The 16,305-nt window shown below is 33.3% G+C and overlaps 2 protein-coding genes across 2 annotated transcripts in view; both read right to left on the bottom strand.

Annotated features, from left to right (window-relative positions):
- The window catches only part of LOC126884789 (dynein regulatory complex subunit 2), a 73,116-nt gene extending 59,156 nt beyond the window's left edge, over positions 1-13,960 (bottom strand). The window contains exon 1 of the mRNA XM_050651023.1: positions 13,783-13,960. Coding sequence (XP_050506980.1) covers positions 13,783-13,926 — 144 coding nt within the window. The 5' untranslated portion in view covers positions 13,927-13,960. The remainder of the gene's footprint in view (positions 1-13,782) is intronic.
- Positions 13,961-15,030: 1,070 nt separating this feature from the next.
- The window catches only part of LOC126884787 (switch-associated protein 70-like), a 35,861-nt gene continuing 34,586 nt past the window's right edge, over positions 15,031-16,305 (bottom strand). The window contains exon 6 of the mRNA XM_050651013.1: positions 15,031-15,357. Within this exon, the coding sequence (XP_050506970.1) occupies positions 15,104-15,357 (254 nt within the window). The 3' untranslated portion in view covers positions 15,031-15,103. The remainder of the gene's footprint in view (positions 15,358-16,305) is intronic.

Here is a 16,305-nt window from a genome sequence, read left to right as displayed (position 1 = left end):
GGAATTCTTCTGCTCTTTACTATTCAAAATGTCTTGGGAAAGAATTTGAGAGAAAGAGATTTACCAACACTTATTGATCCAAATACAATAATTTCTTATAAACAATGTTGTGAAATAGTTGGCAAAAATTAAAAAAAGGTTTCAAAGTTTACTTTCCTATTGAAAAATATCAAGAAAAGACAAAAAAAGCATTGAAAGTGTGTTCTCCTCTAAACCAGGAAAGTAGAAGTAACAATACTGAGGTTTTTGAGCCACCACTACCTGAATTTGTCAAAGTTCCTACACCAGAATTTCATTCTCACACAAAATCATCAAGCTCTGTAAATAACCAAGATAATATTGACATTTTTAAGCATTCACCTACACCAGAAGCGGATTTGAGATTATGTCCGAAAATATTTCTCGCTCACACTAAATCTCCAAGCCCTGAGAAAAAAATTGTACCCAAACGGAAATTATTTGATGATAATACAAATCAGTCCTCAACAAAAATTACAATTTTGTCTAATAATTTATTATCAAATATTCCTTCACACTTCGAAAATCGAAACTTGGTATCAAATGTTTTTCCGCGTTTTAAAAATACATACAAACTTGGTATCAAACATTCGATCACATTTTAAAAAGCAAAAAGTTTCTAAAGGTGTGTGTTATTTATATGTGTACTATGTTACAGAGTGTAAGGAAGGCATTAGATGCCAAATGTGTCTTAGAACGTAATATCACGTAACTTGCATAACAAGATTCTATGGCGACACAGATCAAGTATATGTTTGCGAATCTTGTCAGAATAAAAGATAAAAATTTACTTTGAATTATCTTTTTTTGTGTCCACACTTAACACAAAATCCTTGCTTACCCAAACACCTACCTATCTACCTATTTTAACTTACGAATTATTTGGTAAAATATCACTTTAAAAAATGATGGTCAATCACTAACACATATGGTGTCAATAACTGGAACAGGGTGGCCAATAACTGGTTCATTTGCACATTTACAAAAGAACACATATAAAATATTTTCAGACATGAAAGATTAACATAATAAAATTTTGCAATATGTAGAAATAATAATAAAATTCCATGATGTTAAAAATAGTTATAATAGGCCACAGTGACAAAACATCTCATAGATATATTGGCGTGCTCTCCTTAAGAGGCCAATAACTGGTGCTTTTACCCTATCTGTATAATGCAAGGAATATGAGCCGATACTGCAAAACTTTGGTCTGTTGCATTATCTTCATCAATCTTCTGAACACAGAGAAAAGACTCATTGTTTTGCAGAGAGGTTGGCCACAAACGAAGTTTTGCGTGAAATACTTTTACTTTATCTTTAACTGTTAAAATATTCTCTTCTCTTCCTTGAAGGTTTCTGTTCAAATTGTTAAGGTGACTAAAAAGATCTGCCAAAATGCTAATTTCAACAGCCAATAGGGTCAGAAAAACCGTAAGCATATTTAGATTTTGCATCTTGTAAGAACATTAACAATTTCAGCCCTCAGTTCCAGAACTCTTATCAATACCTTTCTTTTGGATAGCCAACTGACCACTGTGTGATAAAGGAGATTTTTATAAGGCGGGTCCATATCTTCACAAACGATTCTGAATAGCCGGGTTTGCAAAGCTTTACCTTTGATAGAATTTACAATTTTTATTAGCTCCTTGAGCACGTTATTTATATCAGAAGGTACTACCCTAGAGCCTGTCGATGAAGAAAACAGTGTGTCTAGGATATAATTGGCATTATCGGTTTTATTTTTTCAATGAGCCCGCTATTTTTGCCATTCATAGTTTTAACGTCGTCCCTACAAATAGCGATATATTTTCCCAATCAATATTGTAGTTGCAAGTGCTTTCTAAAAACGTATCGTACAAACACTGGCCAGTAGTGTTTGCAGGAAGTGCTTGCAAAAAGAGATTTCTTCCATGATATTGTCATCTGATTCAAAGCGCACAAATACTGCAAACTGTGCACAGTCGGAAACACCTGTAGATTCTTCAAACTGAAAAGCAAAATGTTGGCTGTTCTTTAATTTTTGGCCCGCGTGAATAAAAGATAAATTTACCAAATTAGGAAAAAATTATTACCTAACGTATGTAGTTTTTAATTAAATTATTTCTTTGGCTTGCTATCACACCAGGGGGTCACCAGAATATTTCAACATCTAAAGGGGTCGAAAATTCAAAATGATTGAAAAACACTGATCTAAAACATCGGTGTCCATACCCCCATTGTCGTAACAAAACTTGATACGACACCCTGTTCGTATGTTCATCCATCTCAGCATGCCCGGAGCCACTGACGTAAAAGCTTGACGAACTCCATTTCGCAAGTCCTCATTAGAAACATATCTTTCTAACCTAATCTTTAATAAAACCCCACAGTGCATTGTCCAGCGTTGTCAAATCTAAACTTCTTGGGGCAAAGCATTGGCACAGGAAAGTTTGAAGAACCAAGCGGTTGCACAGCGGAAGCAGAATGTGATGGAACCCCATTTTGTTGAAAATAAACAGTGTCAGAAGGTGCGAGCATGCATCGGAGTCAACAAACATTAGCACGGTGTTACAATATTATTAATATTACTGTAAATGGACTTGTCGGTGTCGGCCACCTTGTATATTATACATGGATAATTATTTCCTAGCCTAGACGAAGCCAAATGCACCCGTTGTTTCTTTTTCTTTTTAACTGCCCAACATTCAGTTCCGTACATCATAGCTGGTCTCATTTATAGAATTTGAACTCTTTAATGGAATTTTTCTCATTGGACACATCACACACTTCCTTCCAGTTCATCCATCCAACCTCAATTGCACTACATTCATCTCCATCTTTTCACAAGCATGTTACCATCCAAAGATATAATTTTTTTGTAGTAACTCCATCTTTAAATGAACGTTCCCAGTACATACTCTTTTTGTTCTATTCAGTTTTAAACATTTTTCCTCAAGAGCTTGTCTCCACTATTTCAGATTTATTTTCGTTGTAAGTCGCTTTCACTATTTACTATAAACACTTCATCACCAGCATACATTAAGCACCAGGGAAAGTTACCTTGTGTGTTTAAAGATAAAATTTATAGGTCATTAAAAATAACAAAAACAGCAAAGCAGTAGGTCTAGCCCAAATCCCAGTAGAAAGCTTAAAATGCATAAATAATGAAACCTTGTGATAACTCAAAGATGCATGGATATGAATGTGAACATCCATGTTTGTTATGTTGATTTTGAAAAAGCATTTGACAAAGTAGGACATGAAAAATTGGTCAAAATTCTAAATAAAAAAAAATATAGACAAGCGGAACTTTACGACTAAAAACAAACCTTTACTGGACTCAAAGAGCACACATTGTAATAGATATCTAACCCAGTTCAGAAATTGAAATCAGGAGAGGAGTTAGGCAGGGATCTATTGTCTCCGTTACTGTTCAATGTATATAGTAAATACATTTTTAAAGAAGCATTGCTATCCGAAAGTGGAGGTATAATATAATTAACGGAACAACTTTTAACATAAGATAAAGATACCGTAATTATGGCAAGCTCTGCGGGACAACTCCAACTACAAACAAGACAAACAGTTTCTGAGAAAAATATGAGCTAAAAATTAATATAAAAAAGACCAAATATGTGATAATAACAAAGGAAACAAACATACATTTCTGTACCTCAGAACCAGACAAACGTAAGTCACGTTTAGCCAGCTTGTCAGGAGAGAGTAAAAACTAAATAAGTTACCTAAATTGCTTAATTACAAAGCTGTCACTTTAATTTAACTTCAAACTATTGTTTCTATTATTAACAAATTAGTATCCTGTATTTATTGTTTGATTTTTTTTTACTAAATATCCCATTTTGTAAAAAGTGGACCTATGTTATTGTGGCTTCACACAAAACCCTACTGTAGGATTTACTCCTGGACTTGCGTTATTTTGGCTCTACAAAAATCCCTCATAGGACTTACTTATCTAGGAAAAGGTGTTTAGAAATAAACTTCATATGCTACTATTAAAAACATGTAATTATAATAAACAAACATGGATGAAAAATTAGCATTTAGTCAATGTTTTTCAATTAATTTTGAACATTATTGTCAAAGAGGTAAGGAGAAAAAAATCATTCAAGAGCAGTCGAGTCATCCTCAGGGAAGTTGCCTTCGTGTTCACCATGTGGAAGGTTTTCAAAGAAAGATTTGTATTCTTTAGGGATCCATTGCATCAGGTTCATGAGGTCGTTGTACTTTTCATTGCTTATTTTCTTTTTGTGTGCCCGTATTTGTGGAATTGCCAATGGCATATTAATCCTTTCTTGCCTCCGATTTCTTTTCAGTTCAACACTTTTGAATGAATCTTCCTCAAAACTGATTTTGTAGTATAGCTTTCTGTCCCCTTTTCGAAGCTGTAACCACACTGCATTGGATATTAGAAATGGTTCGTTGTTTGTATTCTTCTTCCTTGATATAAATGGGGCGTCTTTGCTCCTCAAGAAGAGAAAATCAAATAAGTCTTTAATGCACATCTATCTGACAACAAATAGATTTTTTTGAGCATGTAGCAATAAAGTTTGCCCAATCATTTGTAGTGAAAATGGTGTTAGATTTTATTTATTTTTTAGCTCTCTCTATTATGCTGTGTTTTCCATCAACCTCCATGTGGGTGTGTCCGGCCAATAAGAACTTGTGATTGACTGTCTTTACAGTAGGAACTTTTTCCAAGAGCCACAAATACATAAAAACCATATTCATATTTCTGTTTTGTCCACTGCAATTATCTGTCCAAATAGTCAGTACATCAGTAGGCTGATTATTAGTAATTTCTTCACTTGCCCATGTAAATAAGCAAGACGCTATTTCATTTTCTCCTCGACCCGCTCTAACTTCATTCTAGATCATGCACCAAGTTTTATCAGTTGTTGCATCATAAATAGTACTATTTTACTTCCAGAGTTTTCTTGAGCAAAAACTTTTGGTGTTTTTTAAGTCTGGTATTGGAAGGCACTTTTGGAGATCTGACATAATCACTCTTGATCCTATGTTAGCACTTCTTTCAATTTTGCCTTTTTTCTTTAACTCATGTCTTAATGAGGCATCTTCGAGGTGTTTATTTTTTTTAATTTCAGTTCATTGAGTAGTTCACCATTTTTTTCATTTTTCATTTCACAATTTAGTCTATCACAAACATCACATGTATCGTTGCCTGGTGAATGAAAAGACAAGTTGAAATCTTCATTAAAAATTTTAGAATAAATCCACTTTAAAATAAAAATGTATACCATTTTTATTCAGTTACAATGCGAAGGCAAAACAATCTTACTTTTCAATTAGAATACGGAGTGCAGTCCAGTCCCTTGAATCGCGATTTTCGGCTCTTATTGGAGCCTTCATCGGAAGGAACGTATGCACTGTTCTCCATATTTTAACTGATTCGTATCGAGAGGTTTTCCCACCCATTGCAACTGAAGTGATGATAGTAGGTGGCTAGCGCCATCTGGCATTGAAAGACGAAGTAGTTTTCAATCCTAATAGTAAATTAATAATATTGAAATTATTAAAAATGTTACTAAAAGATTTTTAAATTGAAAACTTATTGGTACATTTTCCTGGTGACACCTCCAAGACTTCTACAATTTGCAAGTCAAATGGATGCTGCAGTGAAGACGAGAGGGAAGGAATTCTACACTATGCAATTCATATCCCCCGTCTGCAGCTGGTAAAGTTCCAACGGAAAAAATGCACCTAGTTACTGTACGGAGTAATACGACTATAAAATAAAAATGTATACCATTTTTATTCAGTTGCAATGCGAAGGCAAAACAATCTTACTTTTCAATTAGAATACGGAGTGCAGTCCAGTCCCTTGAATCGCGATTTTCGGCTCTTATTGGAGCCTTCATCATTGGGGGATATGAATTGCATAGTGTAGAATTCCTTTCCTCTCGTCTTCACTGCAGCATCCATTTGACTTGCAAATTGTAGAAGTCTTGGAGGTGTCACCAGGAAAATGTACCAATAAGTTTTCAATTTAAAAATCTTTTAGTAATATTTTTAATAATTTCAATATTAATAATTTACTATTAGGATTGAAAACTACTTCGTCTTTCAATGCCAGATGGCGCTAGCCACCTACTATCATCACTTCAGTTGCAATGGGTGGGAAAACCTCTCGATACGAATCAGTTAAAATATGGAGAACAGTGCATACGCTCCTTCCGATGAAGGCTCCAATAAGAGCCGAAAATCGCGATTCAAGGGACTGGACTGCACTCCGTATTCTAATTGAAAAGTAAGATTGTTTTGCCTTCGCATTGCAACTAAATAAAAATGGTATACATTTTTATTTTATAGTCGTATTACTCCGTACAGTAACTAGGTGCATTTTTCCGTTGGAACTTTACCAGCTGCAGACGGGGGATATGAATTGCATAGTGTAGAATTCCTTCCCTCTCGTCTTCACTGCAGCATCCATTTGACTTGCAAATTGTAGAAGTCTTGGAGGTGTCACCAGGAAAATGTACCAATAAGTTTTCAATTTAAAAATCTTTTAGTAATATTTTTAATAATTTCAATATTAATAATTTACTATTAGGATTGAAAACTACTTCGTAAATCCACTTTATTTTTGGTTTAACTTGTTCTTTTTTACACTCTTCCTCATTAAATGAGTACATTGTAGAAATGTTCAAGTGATTTCCCAAATATTTTCGTTGAGACCTTTCCCTGCTGTAGTGGCTTTCATATATACAGGGAACTTTGAAATATAATTTTTGTTTCGTTGTAGTCTATTTATAGGTATATTATATCTATATAGGGTGTTTCATTAATAATTGTCCATATAGTAACTGGAGAAACCTTAGCACAAAATACAAAAATTTAACCTAAAACACTTAAATAAAATGTGGTTCCTTACTGAGTTACAGGGTGTTTTATCTAAAAATTTAAAAATTATTTTTGCTCAGCATTTTAAACTATTCGACGTATCCTTTTCATAGTTGGCAAAAAGTGCGACTACTAGACACCCTACTAAATTATGATAAACAAACGTCTCTAGCTACTACCAGAGGCGTACGACAGGGAATGATGAATGGTTGACCTTTCTCAAATTCTACGCCACTGGAGAAATTACTATTTTAGTGCCATACAATACTTTCTACGTAAATAATATACACTTCATTGGTAACGATAAAGTCATTAGTTTTCGAGATATTTGAAGTTAAATATGAAACGGCACAGTTATTTTGATTAATTTATGATATAAAATATGATTCATATGATTAAAATTTAAAAATTATTTGTACCCAGTACTTTAAAGCTATTTGGCGTATCCTTATCATACTTGGCAGACAGTGTAGGTACTGTACATTCTACTAAATTAAGATAAATAAACGTTTCTAGCTACTACCAGAGGCGTACGACAGGGGATAGTGACTGGTTGACCCTTCCCAAATTCTACGCCACTGACGAAATTGCTATTTTAGTGTAATTTTTGATTTTGCAATACTTTTTATGTAATTAATATACTCTTTTTTCGTAACGATAAAATTATTAGTTTTCGAGATATTTGAAATTAAAAATTAAGCGACACAATACACTGATCAAAATAACCGTGTCGTTTCATTTTTAACTTAATAACTCAATAAATATCTCGAAAACTAATGACTTTATCGTTACGAATGAAGAGCATATTATTTTCATAGAAAGTATTGGAGAATCCAAAAATTTAACGAAAATAGCAATTTCGCCAGTGGCGTAGAATTTGGAAAGGGTCAATTATTCACTTTCCCCCGACCTACGCCTCTGGTAATAGCCATAAACGTTTGTTTAACATAATTTAGTAATTTGTATAGTACCTAAACTTCTTGCCAAGTATGAAAAGGATACTTCGAATAGTTTTAAAATGCTGAGCAAAAATAATTTTTAAATTTTTAGATAAAACACCCTGTAACTCGGTAAGGAACCACATTTGATATAAGTGTTTTAGGTTAAATCTTCGTATTTTGTGCTAAGGTTTCTTCAGTTACTATATGGACAATTATTAATGAAACACCCTGTATACATACAGCGTGGACTTACGTTTTACAGGTTTCAAGCAAAACCTCAGAGCCATAATGTAGTAAGTGGAGTTACGTTTCTCTGGCTCTGATATGGGTAAGCACTTACGCTCTTATAACCTTGGCTAATTTGGATAGTATAATTTTTAAAGGAGTTACGTTATTATGGCTCGATGTAGAATTAAATTTTGCACACAAAACATCAAAAACCCGAAAATCACAATTTTTGGACTTACGTTGTCTGACTCTGAGGTACAGATTTGGCAGATGTACCAATAGAAATGGTTGAAAAATAAAAATACTCATGATCCTGGATTTTAGAAAATAATGATCAAACAGCAGAAATAAGGGCCAGGTTAGAAATAGCAAGAAATACGTTTGTAAAAATGAAAACAATTATATACAAAAAAGACTCTTGAGGTGTTACGTGTTTTCGATAATATATGGACTGGAAAGCTGGACACTGTCCAGCAATAATACATAAATACGCTACAGCCATGCAATGTGGTGTTACAAAAGGATACTGGAATAGCATGGACACAGAAGAAAACAAACACGGAGGTATTTCGAGAATGGGCAAAGAATACGAAATAATAAACACAATAAAAGTAAGAAAGTTACAATATCCAGTACATGTAATGAGGGGACAGTAATATGAAATAGTAAGATTGATAATAAAGGGAAAAATCCGAAAGATAAGATCAGTTCACTCTTCAGAGACTTCAAAACTCATCAGAGCAGCAAAGTAAAGATAGTGATGATGGTATCCAACCACCAGTTCTCTAGTCTTTTCTAGTCTGCTTTATGTGTTGGAGCCGTGGACACCAAAACAAGTACATATAAATAGATTCCCGCCTTTTAATTTTGGTGTTACAGAAGAATCCTGGGAATCAATGATAACATGGAATGCTTATGAAATACGATGTATTGTTGGAAATCCCTCTATGATATAATTTTGCAACAGAATGCAGAATGTTCTGTAGACATTAAATAAATACAAATCATAATTTTTGCGTTATCCACGCCTTATTCTTTTGTGGTCACTATAATATAAGATTCCCGTTTATCTGTTTGGAAGTTGGTTGAAATATTATTTTTAATATATTTTGACTTCCGCAAAACAAAAACATCCGCCACCTCTGTTACACTGCTGATAAATTATTTCTCATATAGACACAAACAACATTGTATTTTTAAAACCTACTGATATAATATTTTGTTGAATAACTATATTTTTTATTAAATTAGTCTTTTTATCAATATTATATGCGAATTTTATAAAACTTTAGAATAATTTAATATCACGGATTTTATATGTTATATTTTATTTATATTTTGTTACCTTCAAAAAAATGGTAATTTACATAATTAAAAATAATAATGTGTTCAAAATTCTTTTATATTGTCTGTTATAATATTGTCTAAAGCAGTGATGACGAACCCATGACACGCGTGTCAGTATTGAGACGCGAGCTTATTTTTGGCGACAAGTATCTTCAAAGATAACAAATTTTCTAATTCTAATATTTGTCTCTCATAGCGGCCAGAGTTGGTTATTAATAATGGTTTATGGAAACTATTGTATATCCAGTTGTTCCTTTTCAATGCATTATCCGTCAGGAAGTGTTGTGTGCCAAATCTGAACTAAAAAACTAAAATTTCCATATTTTCGCTTATAAATCGAGAGATATTTCTCTTCTACAAAAAAATTATTATAGAAGGTAAAAGTTTCGTTTTGGAAGGTTTGGAACTGGTACATATCGTGATTATTGATACAAGGTACACAGGTACATGCTGAAGTGATTCCAGCAAAAAATAGACCTATATGGAAAATGTTCACATAACTGGAGACAGTTAACCCTTAAGCTCCTAGTGTTACATATATGTAACGCAGAAACCGGTAAAATCTTAAGCCTTAAATTCGGGAAGTGATCCTAATTTTAATAACTATGTGATGATACAAAACTTTCAAGGGACACTTATTTACTAATTTTCAGCAGTTGGTTCGAGGATTTGATCTAACCTGTTTATTTAGTTGCGTGTTTTATGTGACGGTGTTTATTATTTATGGTAAAAATGGATCTCAAGTTTGAGTAACTTTATTTTTACTAGATATTCTTTTGTTATTATATTTTGTTTAAAGTGTTTTCAATTGAGAATAAATTAATGTTTTTTCTTATTGATAATATAAATTTTTAGAAATTTTATCCTGGTTTTTTAAAAAATTCCTTTAATTTTTGGTATTACATATATGTAAGGCTAGGAACATATGGGAGCAAAAATCGGAACTTTTGGAATTGTAACGTATTGTTTGTTCCAGAAAAGGATTTTCTCTTCAAAAGGCGCTGGAGATAATTGATGCCGTTGAAACTTTAGACGTTGATGCTATATATAGGTACTGAAACCCTAGAATTGAGTGTGCTTACAGACGAGGAGTTTGGTGATGAGGAATATAATGATTTTAACAGGCTGTCCGAGAGAATTCTAAGAGCTGTTGAACTTGTTTTACAAAATAGTGAAAGAGATTTCGAAATATATGATCATATTGACGAGGCTAAGCCTTCCAGATCATCAGCAAAAGCTAAAATACTAGTGAAAGGAAAGTTGAAGTTGATCTTATGGACCAGAATGTAGCTAGATACCAAGTAGGAATTTACTCTAAAAAATGATTGTAGTGTCTATTTACATTGATGCTGGACATAACTATGGACGTAATGGTCTATTTACATTGATGCTAGACATAACTGGACATAATAGATCCTATTATCCTATGCCACAACTAGAATTTCGAATATATCTAGTAACATCGTGTCTTACGAAATATGGTACCAAACCAAAATATGCAGTCAGGCCATGTTCGTCCAAAGTAGTCGTAGATATAAGATATGATAATATTGATTATCCCCTGACCTACATTCCTGATAAGAAAAGGAGACGTTTTGCAGATGAATGCTGTAGTTCATATGTGCGTACCACGGGTTGTAAGTGCAGTGTGGGAGTGTGCATTAAGTGCAACATAGATTTTAATCTACAATAACTTAATTATGATTTTTCATTGATCTAGTTTTGTATTTGTTTGTTATTTTGAAATTTATAATCGGAAATATTTTAAATATGTTTGCTCCTATATCGTCCTAGCGTTACATATATGTAACAGCAATTTTCTAAAAAATCAAAAATAATTAAGAAAAAAATGTATGTATTTTGTTTTAAAACCTTCTCCTGAATACATAAAAATCAAAAAAGAAATAAAATTTTCTAAATAAATTAATTCAGGATCTTAAGGATTAATATACAGGGTGTTTCATTAATAATTGTCCATATAGTAACTGGAGAAACCTTAGCACAAAATACTAAGATTTAACCAAAAACACTTAAATAAAATGTGGTTCCTTACTGAGTTACAGGGTGTTTTATCTAAAAATTTAAAAACTATTTTTGCTCAGCATTTTAAAACTATTCGCCTTATCCTTTTCATACTAGGCAGAAAGTGTGACTACTATACACCCTACTAAATTATGATAAACCAACGTTTCTAGCTACTACCAGAGGCGTACGACAAGGGATAGTAAATGGTTGACCCTTCTCAAATTCTACGCCACTGGTGGAATTACTATTTTAGTGCCATTTTTAGATTCTCCAATACTTTCTACGTAAATAACATACTCCACATTGGTAACGATAAAGTCATTAGTTTTCTAGATATTTGAAGTTAAATATGAAACGGCACAGTTATTTTGATTAATTTTATGATGTGATTGATATGATTAAAATTTAAAAATTATTTGTACCCAGTACTCTAAAACTATTTGGTGTATCCTTATAATACTTTCCAGAAAGTGTAGGTACTGTACACCCTACTAAATTAAGATAAATATACGTTTCTAGCTACTACCAGAGGCGTACGACAGGGAATAGTGGCTGGTTGACCCTTCCCAAATTCTACGCCACTGACGAAATTGCTATTTTAGTGTTATTTTTGGATTTTTCAATACTTTTTGTGTAAATAATATACTTCTCATTCGTAACGATAAAATGATTAGTTTTCGAGATATTTGAAATTAAAAATGAAGGGACACAATACATTAATCTAAATAACCGTGTCTTTTCATTTTTAACTTCAAAGATCTCGAAAACTAATGACTTTATCGTTACGAATGAAGAGTATATTATTTTCATGGAAAGTATTGGAGAATCCAAAAATTGAACTAAAATAGCAATTCCGCCAGTGGCGTAGAATTTGGAAAGGGTCAACCATTCACTTTCACCCGTCGTACGCATCTGGTAATAGACAGAAACGTTTGTTTAACATAATTTAGTAGTTTGTACAGTACCTATACTTCCTCATCATCATCAATGGTGCTACAGCCCTATGAAAGAGCCTCGACCTTCCCAAGTCTATTACGCCAGTCAGTCCTATCCATTGCCAACCGTTGCCAGTTTGCTGCGCCTATTTTTCTCCCATCCTCATCTACACCATCTTTCCATCTAAGTTTTGGCCTACCCCTATTTCTACTTCCCACAGGTTGTGACATAAGGATTCTTCTAGGAGGGTTGTTATGCTGTGATCTTGCTAGATGTCCTGCATATCTTAGTCGTCCTATTCTTATAAGAGATACTATCTACGTCTTTTCCACCAAATATATGTTTATATCTGTGGTATACCTCGTAGTTGTCAGGATCCTTCGTTCAAATATAAGCAGAAGGTTTTCATCTGCCTTGGAGATGGTCCATGTCTCCGATCCATATGTCAACACTGGTTGTATAAGGGTTTTGTATATGGTTATTTTTGTTTTTTGGCTTAAGTTTCTGCTTCTCGTATGTCTACTAAGTCCAAAATAGCATTTGTTCGCTAGGATTATCCTTCGCTTGATTTCTTCTGTCATGACGTTTTACTTGGTGATCAGGGAGCCTAAGTATGTGAATTTGTCCACCACTTCAAAGGTAGAGTTATCAACAGAGAATTGGTGACCGATGTTTATGGCTCTATTGTTGGGTGTTGATGCCACCATCTTAGTTTTCTCCTCGTTTACTGTCAGGCCCATATTTTTTGAGGCATTTGAGAAGGTGGTATACATTTCTTCTAGTTTGCGTGTTGTGCGGGCAACTAGGTCCACGTCATCGGCATATGCCAAAATTTGGGATGATTTATTAAAAATATTTCCTCTGTTGTCTATTCGGGCATCTCTGACCGCCTTTTCCAGAGCTATGTTGAAGAGGAGACACGCCAGCGCATCTCCCTGTCGCAGCCCAATATTCGTTTCAAACGCCTGTGATTGTTCGCCCTGTATTTCGACTTTGCAAACGACTTTACACATTGTAGCCTTAACCAATCTTATCAGTTTGTTAGGGATGTGGAATTCATCCATGGCTTCATACAATTTATTTCTTAGGACACTATCATAGGCCGATTTAAAATCTACGAAAAGATGGTATGTGTCGATATTGAATTCATTGGTTTTTTCCAGTATTTGTATTACCTATACTTCCTGCCAAGTATGAAAAGGATACGTCGGATAGTTTTAAAATGCTGAGCAAAAATAGTTTTTAAATTTTTAGATAAAACACTATAAAAATATATTGACAATTATTAATGAAACACCCTGTATAGTTAATTTATTTGTCTCGTTAAAACAATTCATAATACATAGTTAATTGTGATATATTCTGAAGATTTTTTAATATTTTCATTTTAGTACTACTAAAAACTATGATACATTATTAATCGTACCTTCATAAACGTTGCGATTAACTGTTCCTTTCTTCTCTTCGCTTCCTCTTCCATTTCAGCCCGATGCTGCATGTACCTCGCCCGTTCTTCGTCTGACATTTTAGCTAATTTATTAGCCACAGATTTCTTTTTCTTGCCTCCCATATTTTATAAATAATATGTAAAGTATTTTATGATAAAAAATATATGTTTCACGTTAAAGATTCTTTGTTTTTGAAGTTGCTAAGGCCGCGAAACGGATCGATCTAACAGTAATGGTTACCAAGTTACAGTTAGGCGTTATAAGCTAAAAGAGATTAAAAGCCGTATACATAGAAATAGCAAGGGCAAAATTTGTGAAAATGAAACATCTACTATGTAGTAGAGACTTAAGAATGGATCTAAAGATAAGGTTGTTGCGCTGCTAGGTTTTTACAGCTTTGCTCTACATATCTGAGACCTGGACATTGAAGTAGTACCTAATTAGAGATTAAGAAAATAGAAACTTTTGAGCGTAGGTGTTATTGAAGAATGCTACGAATATCATGGGTAGACAAAATTTGCAATATTGAAGTCCTTGGTAGGATTAATAAGTGGGAAGAAATTAAACAGACAATTGCGAGGCGGAACATTGAATATTTCGGTCATAGAGTAAGATTTCCTCGTTATAGTCTGCTACGTTTGATTATAGAGTGCAAAATAAAAGAGATGTTTACGAAATCTAAGGGAATGGTTTATTCTGAGCTCTAAACAACTATTTAGAGTCACTGTAAGTAAAATAAGAATTGCCACGTTGATATCCAACCATCGATAAAAGATGGAACCATAAAAAGAAGAAAGAAATAGTGAAAGCTACTTTAAACAAAAGCTGGAACAGTGGAAACAAGTTCCTGAGAAAAAAAAGTTTAAAGCTTAGTAGGACAAAACAACATTATTTGGAAAGTTCATTTAAAGATGAAGTTACTACAAATAAAATGATATCTCTGGATGGTGAAATGATTGTGAAAAGTAATGTTTTAATTACCAAGGATCGGTATTATAGAGCATGGAGATGAATGTAGTAGAATTGGAGTTGGATGCATAAAATGGAAGGAAGCGAGTGGTATGTTCTGTGACAGAAAAAGTTCAATGAAGCTGAAAGGAAAATTCTATAAAATTCTTCTACCTGATCCTCTCTTCATATCCTGGAAAGTTTCAGCAAGTCACGTATCAGCTCATTGTTCATAATATGCCCAGATATTCCAAAGACACAAAAATTAAATAAAGGTGCATACTTTAAAATTTTATTAGTAAAAAAATATCGATTAAAAATATAAATAAAATAAATACATATTACATGAAGCTATGAATGAAACGGTCTTTTTAAAGTTGCTGCTCTGACTTCGAATATTACTGGTTTCTCCTTAGTGCTCGGCATAAAAGACTGTGCCCTTCTGATCCTTTCCCCTTCTCTTATGACAGGAGTAGCCTGGAATAGCTTTGACTCCAACATTTCCTTCCGGTCTTCTGCGACTTTCATTTTCTCATTAGCGATTCTTAATTGATTGTCTAAATGCAATCGTTCTTTTTCAAGTTGTGCCAAGCGTTGTTCTGCACCTAAAAAAATAATTTTAGTAGATGTAATAGCTCAGTCGGAATAGCATTTGACCTTGCATTACGAGCTGCCCAAATTTTATTTTTCCAATCTTTAGAAGGGTCAATAGTAATATAAATTTAAAATCTCGACTGAATTTGACCGTTGTGTTAACCTCCATCTTGATTTTAAACGAGAACTGTTTTTGCTCAATATCTCCGCCATTTTCAACTTTTTGACAAAAAATGTAAAAACTGAAATTGTTGAAAATTGGATTTTCTATCATTTTGTTTATAATAATTTTTTTCGTTCGGTAGATATTTTTCGAGATATGGGGAAAAATAGTGACAGTTAGAGCATAATATTATTGATTTATTGAATTATCTCGTTTATTATCAGTTTTACAACAAATTTGAACCTATACAAAAATGAAGAGGATTAAATTTTGATCTCTTTCATTTTTTTGATAACATCTATATTTAAGGTAGTACGTATGCGGTAAAGGCGCGAGCGTAAGACCTGATTGATTTTATAGCAATAATTTTTGTTCAATATCTCCGCCATTTCAACTTTTCGACAAAAAGTGTAAGGACTGAAATTATTGCAATTACGATTACAACAATTTTTCGAGAGAACCAGTGGCGGGTCTACGAGGGAGGGATGGGAAAATTCCCCCAACAGGGTCCACAATTAAAAAAAATTCTTGAAATATTAAAATATGTTAGCGACATGAAACTTAATTATCGACAGACAAATTCAACCAATAAAGCCCGCTAGTTAATAAAATTAAGTGAACTTAATGCATATTAGTTATTATTTATGTCTTTCATGTACTTAGTTTGGCTGGTGTTTCATTGGAAGTTTCAAAAATTGTATAAAATATAATTCTCTTTATTTTTGTTTATGTACAATTATGTCGTAAAGTTAATAATAAATGAGACAATTCAATAATTATACTTCCCCTCCGCTTC

Source organism: Diabrotica virgifera, chromosome 5, assembly GCF_917563875.1.
Source record: "Diabrotica virgifera virgifera chromosome 5, PGI_DIABVI_V3a".
In the NCBI taxonomy this organism is placed as follows: domain Eukaryota; kingdom Metazoa; phylum Arthropoda; class Insecta; order Coleoptera; family Chrysomelidae; genus Diabrotica; species Diabrotica virgifera.
The sequence above is the reverse complement of the archived record's forward strand: the minus strand, read 5'-3'. Positions and strand labels throughout refer to the sequence as shown.